Source organism: Trachinotus anak, unplaced genomic scaffold (assembly GCF_046630095.1).
Source record: "Trachinotus anak isolate AG129_WGS33_773 ecotype Australia unplaced genomic scaffold, CSIRO_AGI_Tana_v1 ptg000007l, whole genome shotgun sequence".
In the NCBI taxonomy this organism is placed as follows: Eukaryota; Metazoa; Chordata; class Actinopteri; order Carangiformes; family Carangidae; genus Trachinotus; species Trachinotus anak.
In genome coordinates, this window is record NW_027273858.1 from 8,828,238 (window position 1) to 8,841,994 (window position 13,757).

Here is a 13,757-nt window from a genome sequence, read left to right on the forward strand (position 1 = left end):
AAATATATTGACAGTTACATCTTATCTCATCGTTAATTGCAATATCCATTTTAGATCTTAAATTTTACTTGTTGATGATTTTAGGGGGAAATAAGCAAATTAAATTACAGTGGACCAATGTGCTATACCTGAGAGAGCTTCATCTGCATGTGGGCAAAAACATGGAGGAATCCCACTACAGCGTCCCAAAGACGACTGTGAGCTAGACTCTGTTGGTTCCCAGTACACGGGCCCTGGATGAACACATCGATAATTTGAGCTGCATGATTTGCAAAATGCATTTAAACTAGTAGAAAGACAAGATGTGCTTTTATTCACACAAAGAGCCAGAAGGCAGATGTATTTGTGCTTATGAGCTCACACACTATGACACTATAACTTGTAATGGAAACTGACTGACCTGTATGTACTCAGTGAGTGTGTTGAAGACCTGTTTGGCCACTTCGATGGCTTTGGAGAAGTTGTGTTGGCCATGTACATCAATCACATCTTTCCCTGAGTAGTACCAGTAGAAGTCACTAATCGATTCCTGCAGCAAAGCAAAGCAAAATATTTATTTTTGGTTCATTAGCTTAAGGAAAACATATCATTTGATCAATAAAAGAATAAATACTGTTGATCATTACATTATAATGAATTTAAGATTGGAGGATCTTTAAACTGACGACAGATGAACTTGTATTCACACAGTAGCAAAGTAAAGGCTTATAGTGATCATCAAACCATTCTGGTTTTAGAAATGTTTCTGATAAATAACTGGAACAGTCATTTACTAGTTTTGCTTAGTGAGTCATTCCAGCATCAGAAAGAAAACCCTATCACTGCAGGCTTACCTGTACTCTTAGTAAATAATCCACGGTGGATATAATGATGTTGACAGTGGTGTTGTTGCCTGATTGTGTTCTCAAGTAATTCTGGAAATCTAACACATGAAGAAAACAGGAGCATTTTGAATACAATGTGTAAAGAACATTACAATGTATTTCACCCTGTGTGGACAGTGGACATCCACTAGAGCAAAACCAATGTGTTGCACAGTAATTATGAATCAGTGCTAAGCTCTTATTAGCATAATTTCTAGTGCCATTGAGGTGAAAAACAACAAAGCCTGTTTTCTTTTTTGGTTTTTCTTACAACATTTGTCTGTTATTCCATAGACATCAATATACGTAATGTGAACATTATGTTTGTGGAAACCATGTAGGGAAAATAACCTGAGTTGTGTCCTTCACAGAGCAGCTGTAGAAACCGGAAAAGGTCACAGGTTAGGTCTTTGTCAGGCATTACCTTCTCTCCTGGGATTTGCAGAAAAAGGCAAGAAATAAAAGTATAAAGTGCAAGGAATGGAGTAATACTGTGGGAAAGGTACAAGAGAATGAGAGAGAGGGAGAGAAATCAGGTCACAGTAGAGTGAAGGGAGACAGCGGTTAATAATATTCAAGACTGAGAAAGGCAGAGAAAAAAAATAGGAATTTGGAGTGTGAATTTAGAGTATGTTCAAGGCCAGGGATCTCACAGCTGGCTCCTCTGCCTTGACATGGCTGCACAGAAATGGATTTTTTTATTTCCATATGAATACAGTACCTGAGCTCTCGTCCATGGCCATGCCTAATCCTTCTGCTTTGTTCTGCCTCTCAAATGCATTCAGATCCAGAACACTGGGTACCAGAAAACCCCCCCCCCACACACACACACACACACACACACACACACACACACAAAAAAAAAAAAGGATAAGCAAAGATTTTGCATCCTAACCATTTTATCAGTCAGCATCTGAAGCCTGCCACCTGCCAACCTTTGTGATATTTGACAGATCTTGACAGTGGGTTTCCTTTCTTTCACTCACCTACATGACCGCATGAGTCCAGCCATGCTCTGAAAGAAGCCGACATCTCGCTTCTCTCTCAGATAATCCAGCATTTTCTATCAAACAAAAGCATCAAAGAATCAAAGACAAGGTCTGACAAATGGAGCAGGATGTCATCTGAAGGTATGATTAGAGATATGAGAAGACATATAATATGAAAGTGATGCATTCCGAATAGAGAAGAATTGAACATGCTGAAAACAGAGCCCTTAATTTAAACAAAAATACTACTGCAGGAAAATTCAAAATCCCCTGAGTTACTAGTGAGTCATCACAGAATGCGTCACCATGAAGTGAAAACATTTCCCATCATTTAATATATGAAGCTGCTACAACAGTAGCCTTCATCTTCCACAGTCTATTTTTATTCATTAATATAATTTTGAATATACTGAATTATTATGCTTATATTTTGTTTTGTTCCTCCTAAATGTAATTAATGTAGCAATTTTATCTAGCTGCTGCCAATCACCTCATTCCTTAGTGTCACCTAATCTAATCTTAGCTCTTATTTATCCTATCTGTGTTAATTATAAGTGTCTTGTTTCATGATATTAAAAGCTGAAGTCCCTGCCTGAAATAGAGAAGTGGCTAATGTCAGTGACAGTGCATATGCAAACCTATTTCTGGGATCCCAAGAAAAACAAATATTTGTACAGTTTTAAGGAGACACCAATGCAGTATTGTACCTGTTGAACAGTGGCATTCCCTCCGTTGAGAACAGCAATACCCAGCTTCAGTGTAGGGGCAATCATGGAGCCCATAGTCCCTGATGGGATTTCAAATTGATCACAATCATCAGATGTACAGTACTGACAGATCATGCTGCACATTTGAAGGAAAGTGTGAAGCACACTAAATGGCTACTCTGATGTTCTTTATCCATCTTCACCTTTGGTCTCGGGAAACTGAACATTAAATGAATCCCAAAGAAAAGCTTCACTCTAATTTCAGCTTTTGAGTCTGCGGGTCAGCTCATCTTGGTTCAGGATTCAGCAAACCTAAAGCCTCTTGCTTACAAGCTGCTCATCTAAAGACACAACAACTTGCTAAAAGACAACTAGGGGAACAGACCAGCCTCAGTGTGAGTCATTTACTTTAATTTATTAACTCTTCCTACCTTTGCTGGCACTGATAGTTTGCAGGACCATCTCAGAAGCTCCACGAAGATGCAACCTGGCCTGCTGGTACAGCAACTTCTGTTTCTCCATCTCCTTCTCCTGGACAGGTCAAGTCATGTTGTCATGTGTATTTATCTAATACAATTTTAATCTTTGTCCACTGACTATAACTAAATTGTTAAATATTATTGAGTACATCATTTATCTATTATTATACCAATGGAAAAAAAATCAAACAAGAAACATCAAACATGTATTTAAAAGTGAGCGTCCATTCACTCACTTCAAAGCTTTCCACCTCCTGTTCTTCATCATCATCATCCTCTCTGTGGCAACTCTGAAGCAGATGGAGAATGCAGGGTGGTGATAAAAAAAAAAAAGAGGTAGAAAATGCAATGAATAAAAATAGAAGAGATGCAAAATTGACCACCCCCATTTTTGACATGCACTTTTTGTTATATACTGCATGTTACATGCACCAAGACACTGAAGCAATAAATAAATAAAGCAATATTAAAAAAATAACATTAAATGGTTTATGTCTCTATGTCAGTGTCTTTTATTGCTGTTACTGTGCTGTAGATGCTAGTAACTGGCCTTCAACCCAATATGAACAACCTTTGCAACAGTGCAAAATTTCAGGTCTTTTTTATTTTCTTGTCTCCCCTCCTGTACTGAGCATTCCTCTGTCCCTCATAACCAGGACACTTTGTAAATACAATGTCACCACACAATTTCCTGACAGTATAATAGTATACACATAACAACAGGCAGTCAACCCAAACAAATACTGCATGACTTGCATGATTCAGTACATGATTTTGAACACAACAGCAAATATTTAGATACTACCATTTAGCTAATTCTCCATGTTCCATTACCTTGGCCATAATAGCAGCGTAGGACGTATAGAGACTGTCATTTCCAAGCTTACTGTGAACAGGAATAACAGATGACATAACATCAACATATGTCGACTTATTGACAGATGCAGCATTCTAGAAATGACGGGGTGTAAGCCAATCTGTATCTGATCCTGATCCACCACCATCTCAAAACACCCCGAGCAGTGTTTGGATCTAGACTGTGACCATTTTACTCACAAGTTTGTGCAGTGGCATTGAACAGTTTTATTGACCACACCGGTACCACCTGGTATGTGGCTGATTTGATCACATCTCTGCAGCTACTGCACAACTGGGAGTGCTCCCCCACCCCTAATGCATTTGCAGTGATGTGGAGCCAAACTGTTTTATGTAATGGTCTCAGATGTGTGAGCGTACCTGGTATGTATGGTACGTGAGTCTCTTTAGGAATATCATGATGAATATCACAGCGATACCTCAATGGGATTGGTGGATCAAATCGTGCATAAATAAAAAGAGCACTACAGGAATACTAGAAGAATACTTAGTTAAATCTTTGTTTGACAAGCAGCATTAGAAGAAAGTACAGTCAGTGCATCACCTACCTGACAAAATACAGGTAACACTATTGGAATATTGTAGTATTGTCACAATGTCTCCTTAAAAAGTTTCTAAGACAAAAATATAATAATAATTTGAACAGATTTAAGGCTGTCTGAAAACAATGGGCACAGATGTTAGAGAGAAAAAAAAAATCACGCTTCTGACCAATCTAATATTGATTTTTCTTGGTGATGGGTGATGACCAGTAATAAAAGTAGAATGGGGCTTTTACTGCATGTGATCTTTGATAATGAACACACACACACACGCACCTCTCTGTCAGGGCGCTTCGACTGAAGAGTGTAATGAGCTGCAGGAGGGGATCGATTGGTTTGGCACCGTCTTCCACATCCTTTTCCTCCCCTCTGTCGCCTCCACACAGCTTTATCACTCCTCCCCTCTGCAGCCCAGAAAGAGAGAGTGAAGCTGCTAATGTGTGCTCTTAAATAATGCCACACACTGACCATCCACAACCCCTGGTGGCTGACCTAAGTTTACACACTGCAGGTTTTCTCTCTTGCAAACGCACACAATACACATACAGTACATAACAGGGTAACAGTTTATGTGTGCAGTGAAAACAAACTTCAACAAACACATGTGGAACTTTTTCTCCATATACAAAACAGGTCTGGATGTGTTAACTTTTTAGATAAATTTCAAATGTTTAAAGTGTTTACATATGGTCATTGGTGTCCTGCAGGTAGTGCTGCCTCCATGTTGTAATGGCTCCGAAATTCTGCCAATCCTGTCCAAATTCAACTCCTAATACAACTACTATACCAAGTAGTTGTGAATGTAATCAAGAATGTAGAGTTTTTACATTGAAAACACGACAAAGTTAGGCATACCTCATAATGTCAATATACATTTAAAATTTGCTTGCTCACTACAGTGTTAGTATTTAGTGTGAATCTGGTGCAGCAGAGTCGATGGGATTAGTATTCTAGAGGATATGCTGCATAAAAAGCTTAACTAAGGACAAGAAAATGCCTGTGCAGGATATCAAATTAGCTGCTTGCTGGATCACGGATGCAGAATCAACAGTGAATGTAATGCAATTTTGGGCCAAATTTGAGGTAAATTTCACAATAAAAAATTCTGGGTTATTAATGGAAAACTCAAAATGTCTATGTGTGTCTATTTTACTCTTTTATATATACTGATGTCAATATGGCCTCCTTTTCCACTCACAGCTAAATCCTCAACAAGCTTCTCCTCAAAGCTGTGGTCCTCAGCCGATATCCAAGATTTATTGTAGCCTTGGAGGAACAGGTTGGCAGCTCTGTGCCTGGGGGTGAGGAAGAAAGAACCAGGAGAAAACAAGAGATTTACATTTGTCTTATTTGCATTAGACAAATGCAAATAAGAGACAGAAAAACAGGTAGCACAGACAGAAAGCAATACACTATAAAAAAGCTCTGATTACATTCATTACTACTCATTCATCACGGACCTTTACCAATCCAAGATGATGATTGTTACATCCACCAGGGTGCTACACTACAGCTATAATTCACACACACGCACGCACGCACACACACACACACACACACACACAGACACCTAAATAATATTCATAAATCAACCACAAATGCACACAGCCACAAGCTTTTAATATGCTAATTGATTTGCTCCCTTTGGATATGGCTGTGACTGATAGCCTAGTCAGGCCTTACAGTACCTCTCCATCACAGTAGTGTCTCCTGTACAATGCAGAGCTGCCATTTACACAACTGAATAGATTTGTAGTCCACAGTACTACTGTACAGTTTGATATCCTCACTATTTCTTGGTGTGAACAATACAAAAATCTTTCTAAGCCAAAGAAACTAATTCAGAAAAATGTGATCAAAAGATGATTTGACTCATTTTGTGGCTATCAGCAGGTCAAAATGGTTGGGCATGCTCAGAAAACTTCCAAAGGAGGCATCCTTACCAGATGCCTGAATCACCTCAGCTGACTCTACTCTGAGTAGAGTCGCTACTCTTTCATGTCGAAATTATTATCGTCCAAAAATAATGATGATGATGATGATGATGATGATGATGCTTATTATTATTATTATTATTATTATTATTATTATGTGAGCCAGCTATCCATATATACAGTATGCATTTGTACCTGGGTAGGTTATAGAGGGGAGCCATCCTTAGGCAGGCTACCACTGCTCGTTTCCTCTGTTTAGATAAGACCTTGTGCCACGCTGGTCTTTTACTTCTCTGCGGGTGTTCCACCTGAGCCCAAAACCAGAGACAAATAATGTAACAAGTCAATGTATATTAACCTCCAGTGGTCTGTCATTCGTGCTTACTGGGTGCAAACTTCTAACATTATAAATCAGCCTCCTTCATCTTAACCTTAACCCTAACCCTTAAGAAATTATTAATACTGTCAAAGAGCAACAAGACCTTTTTCCTTTTGTACAGCAGATATTTTGATTTGTCATCAGAGGACCAGAACAGGTGTTACTCAAAGCATTAACAATGGCTCCATTCTATTCCAGTCAGCCATGACAGTGACCCAGCATGCACAGTACCGAGACCCTGAAATCGAAGCAGCTCAATGGAATTTAATTTCATTGTTTACACCTGTGCTTTCCCTGCTGTGACAAACATAATATTCTTTTGTAAAAAGAATGTCTGGCTGTCAAAAAGTGTCTTCTTGTCACTTGTCATTTGGTGACAAGAAAGCATCATCGGTAGTATCAGTACACTCTTTTGATAGATTTGAAATTGGAAATCTGAATGATTTTGTGGTAGTTTTTATACTTCTTAAAAAGCTCACCTGGTCCAGGTAATAAAGGACTTGAGCTATTCCCACAATCCTGCCCACGGTCCTTTGGGCATCAGTAATGTCCCCTAGCCGGCTCATGTTTTCAGCATAACAGGGCTCCTGCTTCAGGCAATTTGATGCCTGTAAGAAGAACAGCACTTTCATCCAAGCAACTGAAAACACATTTAGAAAGGCTGTCAGAGAAGTCCTCAATCCAGAGTAATAAGGTTTATGGCATTAAGAAGAGAATCAACAGTTCAGAGCGAGCACCTTTAACTCGACAAAACACTTGAAAGAAAGAGTGAAGGAGTTTGGCTGGAAATGGGAGCGCTAACAGTCATTATTAAGGAATCAAGTCCTGAATCTTGCCTCCTCCATTTTGCTTGAATTCTCTGTTGATTTTTAACAACTAACAAAGGATGGATAAATGGCTGGGCACAAATATGATCAAATGTCTGTTTAAAAAGTTTGTTCATGCTAATAACAAAGTAGAATTCATTTTTTCATCACTGTCTTATGAATAAACATATTTATCACTGACGCATGAATAAACAAACACTGCATGCATATTTTGTACAGTATGGTGAGTATGTCATATTGATGTCTCTGGTGAACAATGAGTCATTGACCAAGATCATTAAAAAACAGCTTTGGATGCTACAAGAGTGTTCCTCAATTTAATTTACCACACACTTGCTGCCTTCAACAAATTAAAAGTCACATGTACTCAGGCATGTCAATGAATATGCAGAATGTCGGCTGAATGTGGAGAAGATATGCACTTCAATTATATTGAGAATAGTGAAGAACAGGATTTCATACAAAGGATAGATCAGCTTTTTCTTGGCATTTGCACTCAGTTTCTGCTCCAACTAAGGATAGACTGATAAAGTAATGTCACTAACCACATCAGACAATATATTTATCTTTTAGGATTTTCTTTAATTTTGCGATGTAAGAATCCTGCCTAAGATTTTAGTGCAAACCCAAAGAAATAAAACCTCCCAAAATGTGTTGAAATAGAAGTGATACTGAAGATACTCAGTCGAATGCTGTACAAATGTTTACAACACAAAATTAAGGGACAGCCTTTACCTGACTCTGAAGATGTATAAGGCCACGGAAAACACATTCTCGGATCTCATCCTCTGTGTTCTTCTATTAAAGGAAACAATGGCCAATATTAAGTAGTTTGTATACACCACAGAGGTATTCTCAGACACTCACCTTCACTATCATACCACATTGCAGATTATCAAAGAAATACACTCATTACACTGTGATTCAAAAGGTTTTGTCATCACGGAGTCGACATTAATGACTGTATTGTTCACATTTCCAACCAACCTGAGTGAAGCCAGTCTTGGCCAACATGATAAGGCTCTGGTCATTTGGAAAACAAACCCTCAGTCCCACGGGAAGCAGTCTCTTCATGGAAGCTACAATGAGAGAGGTGTGCATGGAATACCGATCGCCCTTCCTCTTCAGCCTCCTCTTCTCATGGTTGAACTGAGTATTTAAAAGCCATGAAAACAAAAAAAACCTTTTTTGAGATTCTGCTCACAGTCATACAACTACTACAAGTGCCTACAATGAGATATAGTTCTTGCACATCTGCGGATGCATAATATCAATTTATAAATATGGCTAACCTTGGACATTTTGTCAGTGTTGACCAAGAAAGTCAAGTTGTTTATTTCATTTTGGACCACATAGTTCTGTTCCTCCCATTTGAAATTCTGTTGTGACAAACACATGTGGGGAAAATGTTACATGATTAATAGGGTACCGAATCCACTTGGATAATATTGACATAAGAAAAAATAAAAACAAACAAAAAAAACACTATTATGTGTCATCCTCACATGAGATTTGGCCCAGAATATAAAGACCTCTGCCACCATGCTGAACAGCTGCTCAGCCTCAGGATTGGACTCTTTCAACCAGCTGGCTCTGAGACAAAACAGAACAAAAAACATCACATTATCCCCAGAATACATTCCTGGGTACGCTTAATGTAAATATGCCAGATGGCAGTTATTGATGGGATGAGGTCAATATAAAATACAGTAAAAGTGTCATTTTCATTGAGTCTATAAATACTTCAAGTTACTCCTGGAGCCAAAGGAGCAAATAAGATTGCTTCCCCACATCTAAGCTCCATGGTAGCATGCCTTACCGATTAGAGTCCACAAATGGGATGAGGAGGGGATAGAAGGCATAGAGGTCTCGCACCAGTACAGTGAACTTCTCCTGTATCTGCAGCTCTGCTTCAGAGGTACAACACCCTTCTGCTTTCATCTGCTCCTCCTCCAGCAGCACACATTCTGCCCTCTTCTTTAACTTCTCCATCAGTGGCAGGAAGTGGCTCTTTAGCAGCTCAGTGTGGGCTTCAAATATAATTGGCTGAGAAAAAACTGTAAGACACGACTGACAACTGTTAATAGTGGAAAAAAGAATGAAAGGCATAACTGACGTGGAATTAGGAAATATATCCATAAAATAAGCCCTGTGTTGTACATGACTGCACACACCTGCCAGCTGTTTCATCCAGTCACCCTGGCTAGCACCCACATGGTTATGGATGATACGGAGGATGTGGCCAAGTAGGTCACTAGCATGCTGAGGAATGACAGAGGTGCAGATTGGGCTAGCTGACTGGCCCTTAGGGCCCCAGTGCCACCAACGGGACATGTAGCTGCACAGCATGGGCAAGGTGACCTCTGTGACATGGATGTAGTGGGCCTGGCGAGCTCCAGCACCAGCGCCTGCCAACTCCTCTACTTCCCCCAGAGCCTGTTCCAGAGAAGGCAGGAGGGGACACACGTCCTCCACCTGATCTGGCAACCCCAGGTCTAACAGGAACAGATTTGAAAAATAAGGCTGAGGAACGGGGGGTTAAAATGTGGGGGTGAGTGAGAGCTATTCAAAACTAACAGAAATATCAAAGTGTATGCAGTGTGTTTAATGCAGTGTGTTTCTTTATTACCTTCTCTCTCAGTAGCACTGTGGGTGTTGTAAATGGAGTAAGGGTTGTTTTGGTTGAGGGCTGGCTCCAGGAAACATACAGGAAAAGCTCCAGTCAGGGCTGCCAGACAAGCGCCTGCTGCTGGCCTTTGTCTGAATAGATATGCACTGTTAGTCAGTTCCATGCTTACGCCCTAAGGTCCACATTTCATCAAGCTTTTCAGTCTAGGAATTATTAATTATTTTTTTATTGAATTATTTCTCCCTATCAAATCTTTTTAGTTACCATTTTCTTGTGATGGACAACGCAAATGTAAAATCAATCAACATGGACAAATTATGTTTTTCATTATTTCAAAAATATTATATATATTTTGTATATATAAAATATTGTATATAAAAACAATAAAATATCTAAGTAAGCTGCAGAAGATTACAGCACAGACATTAAATGTAGAAAAAAAAATAGATTGAAAGCACATATTTTCATTGTCACGCTGCAAAACAGGCAGTACCCCTCCATGTAGATGCTGCTACTGTTGCCAAGGGAGTAGAGGCTGCTGAGGATCCTGTAACAGGACACCTGGATACCTCCCACTGGAAAGACAAGGGGATGCTTAGAGCTGAGTTCCTTGCAAATTTTCTTTCAGAGACAGCAAAGGACAGTAAGAGAGCTGACAGCCCACAATCACAGAGAGATAGAACAGCTGGAATGAATGTCTCCTGGAAGGCCAGGATATTAGTGAAAGGGACAATATGCTCCTGCTGTTCTGTGGCCATGACTGAGATTATTTAATGAGAGTGGGTTTCAAAGATGTGGAAGGTAGGAAGTTGAGGGGAGGGTGGCCCTGAGTGATTTCAGAGTGTGGAAGCCAGCTGTTCATCCAGCTCCTTAGCATATGGCAGGAGACCAATGTAACTACTGACGACTGGTGGTTGTGGTGATTGTTATGCAATTGGGAAATGATACAACATGCTCCATTTTTTAACTGTATCTTTTAGGGCGTATGTAAACATAATGCACCATATTATATAATCATTTCTAATATATATAATTTGAGATTTTATTCATTCACAAAGACCTACAACAAGGAAGCGCTTACCCAGGAGGTCCACTCCATAGTTTTGGTTGCCAAGGTGCTGGAAGAGGGAGGTGAGGGTGGGGAGAAGAGTGGAGGTTGTGTAGCTGAGAACCTTGGCCACGCCTCTAGCTTGTTGACTCCTACTCTGAGGCAAAGGGACCAATGTCACAGAAAGGTTTTCCACGGTCATCTCCAGATCAGCTGCAGCTGCCTCAAAGAATGAGTGCAGAGATGCTTGGATAGACTCTGGGGCTAACTTAATCAATGTCCTAGGATAAAAGGGTGAAAAAAAAACTGAACTTTATTAAAAAAATTCAGGGTATACTATTTATAAATAAAATAGATGATTTGTTTTCTACAAAAATAAATATTGCAATATGAACAACAGAAAATTAAAAATGTAGAAAATGAAAATGTTAATGGTTTAATGCAGTGACTCTTTTGGATGACTATAATAAAAGCAGTTAAGCAGACTAAATCAGTTGCTAATCGATCTCTCAGACAAGTGTAAATGACATCAAATTCTGCTGAACTAAGATTCCACTTCTAGCGTCATGCTTCAGAGGCACTGTCCTCAGGGAGTAAAAGTGATATCAACCACAATTAGATAGCATCAGTGTATCGGTGGCTCAATTACACCAGTCCTCTCATCTTTAGATGTAGTGGAGTGACACTGATTTGACCGCAGGCAGAGCGAGGAGATTGATTTAGGCAGAGTGTGACAGTAGTGCCATCTAGCTACCTGGCATCCAGAGCCTGAGCCAAAACATGGAGGCAGCTTGCAACTGATGAGGCTTCGCTTCCTGAGAAAACACACACACTTGAACATGAAATAGACACATTGGTGGACAACTAAAGAGCAAACTGAGGAAGCACCAAACAAGAGAACAAGTGGAAAAAATTTGTGTCTGAAGAAGTTTTATTTCCACACTGTCCTTACCAAAGAGTGAGATTCTGTGTCTCACTAGGGTTGCAAGCTTACAAAAGAGGCTGGATATGAGGAGAAAAGACAAGTAAAATAATGAGAAGAGAGGAGTGGAAAAGTAATTACAGGGCAGAAAAATTAGAGGAATGACAGCATAGAAGAATGAAACTTATGTGACTAAAACTTTAATAAAATAAAACTTTTCAACTATTATGATAAATGTATGAGGACTTATATAACAATATGATATGCAGGAGCATAAGAACATTTTAAAATACTACTACTATAATCAACATACTGTATGTTATGTTGTAGGTAACACATACCATGCAATCATCTCCTTTTCTTTTTTTGAGGCATGGGTTCTGTTACCACTTGAGCAGAGAGAAGTAGACACGAAGTACAGATGGTGGCTTTTCACATATTGTTCCAAAAGAGGAAGGATGACCTGATGAAGGGAGAAATCTCCAAACAATCATTACATTAAATAGATAACTCAAGTTTATCACTTGGTTAGTTTAACACATTTCCTCGTAATTCTGCCTGAAATGTTTCAAACTTCTTGTGACCATGCCTAGAATGTCAATAAGTTCTGGGGAACTGAGCAGTGCCTGCCAGTATAACATAAGTTCCTAATGATAGACCCAACGAGGACCTGTGGGGGAAAGAGATTAAACTTTTTGCACTCTATTAGTGCTTCTTATGAAGCAGTGGTTATTCACAGACAGACAGATGGACATGCAGACAGACTCAAGAGATGTGTGTGTGGTTGAGTGGGAGGTGTAGGTGTAGAGATCTGAGGCATGACTGTTCACGGTCTAGGCTGACTGGGTCTGACTCAGGGGGTCCCATCAATGAAAAATAAACCCTTTTCATTCGCTGACTCCTCAGAGGCAGAAACTGTGTGGGAAGCTTTAATCAATGTCCTGATGGCAATCGACACGCCCACATGGATTTCCAAACTGGTTAAGTAAATTACACAGCCACAAAGGGTTTTACTTAGAGGGGTTGCCCCTGGCAACCATCTAACAAAACTAATTAGATGACGTAAATGAAATGAGAAAAAAGGCTAAGGAGAAGAAAGAAAATGTCACAGGAAAAATTAGGGGGGGACAGGGATAAATCAATGTGAGATGCTACTTATCAGATGGTGGATTTTAATTGTGTTTAGATATGCATTTGATCTGAGGCAAACCTTGGGGAAAAAATGTATTGGTTGCTGGTGTGGAACTCTGTCTCCTTTAGACATCTGTCCTCTGGCTTGCATCACCTCTGGAGGAAACACAAAACACAATGGAATAATGAATCCTATACAATCAAAGACTGAAACTACCTTACAACTGTGGACAAAATAGAAAAAATAAGTGTTTCTACAAAATTGAACATAAGACAGGCTGACATATCCCAGCCTGGTCTGAACTATACTGTGATAGTTCAAATCTAATCTAACCTGAGGCAGCCTTCCTGAATGTAGACTCAAGAGACTGTTGCTCATTAAATTCATAAAATGAACTGTGAAGGTTCAAGGCCCATTGATATGTTCAAAC

At 39.5% G+C, this 13,757-nt stretch overlaps 1 protein-coding gene across 7 annotated transcripts in view; it reads right to left on the minus strand.

The window, feature by feature from the left end:
* ryr2b (ryanodine receptor 2b (cardiac)) overlaps window positions 1-13,757 on the minus strand; it is a 61,211-nt gene that overhangs the window by 13,416 nt on the left and 34,038 nt on the right. For all 7 annotated transcript variants that reach the window (XM_071480282.1, XM_071480281.1, XM_071480283.1 and 4 more), the window contains 27 exons: window positions 13,406-13,482; window positions 12,537-12,658; window positions 12,226-12,275; window positions 12,028-12,088; window positions 11,307-11,554; window positions 10,719-10,800; window positions 10,226-10,356; window positions 9,771-10,091; window positions 9,416-9,653; window positions 9,102-9,189; window positions 8,889-8,975; window positions 8,584-8,745; window positions 8,332-8,394; window positions 7,249-7,377; window positions 6,586-6,698; window positions 5,655-5,751; window positions 4,733-4,860; window positions 3,873-3,924; window positions 3,275-3,328; window positions 2,991-3,090; window positions 2,560-2,639; window positions 1,850-1,926; window positions 1,585-1,658; window positions 1,215-1,295; window positions 834-922; window positions 401-529; window positions 129-233 (listed from right to left, as the gene is read on the minus strand). In XM_071480282.1, coding sequence (XP_071336383.1) covers window positions 129-233; window positions 401-529; window positions 834-922; window positions 1,215-1,295; window positions 1,585-1,658; window positions 1,850-1,926; window positions 2,560-2,639; window positions 2,991-3,090; window positions 3,275-3,328; window positions 3,873-3,924; window positions 4,733-4,860; window positions 5,655-5,751; window positions 6,586-6,698; window positions 7,249-7,377; window positions 8,332-8,394; window positions 8,584-8,745; window positions 8,889-8,975; window positions 9,102-9,189; window positions 9,416-9,653; window positions 9,771-10,091; window positions 10,226-10,356; window positions 10,719-10,800; window positions 11,307-11,554; window positions 12,028-12,088; window positions 12,226-12,275; window positions 12,537-12,658; window positions 13,406-13,482 — 3,038 coding nt within the window. The remainder of the gene's footprint in view (window positions 1-128; window positions 234-400; window positions 530-833; window positions 923-1,214; window positions 1,296-1,584; window positions 1,659-1,849; window positions 1,927-2,559; window positions 2,640-2,990; window positions 3,091-3,274; window positions 3,329-3,872; window positions 3,925-4,732; window positions 4,861-5,654; window positions 5,752-6,585; window positions 6,699-7,248; window positions 7,378-8,331; window positions 8,395-8,583; window positions 8,746-8,888; window positions 8,976-9,101; window positions 9,190-9,415; window positions 9,654-9,770; window positions 10,092-10,225; window positions 10,357-10,718; window positions 10,801-11,306; window positions 11,555-12,027; window positions 12,089-12,225; window positions 12,276-12,536; window positions 12,659-13,405; window positions 13,483-13,757) is intronic.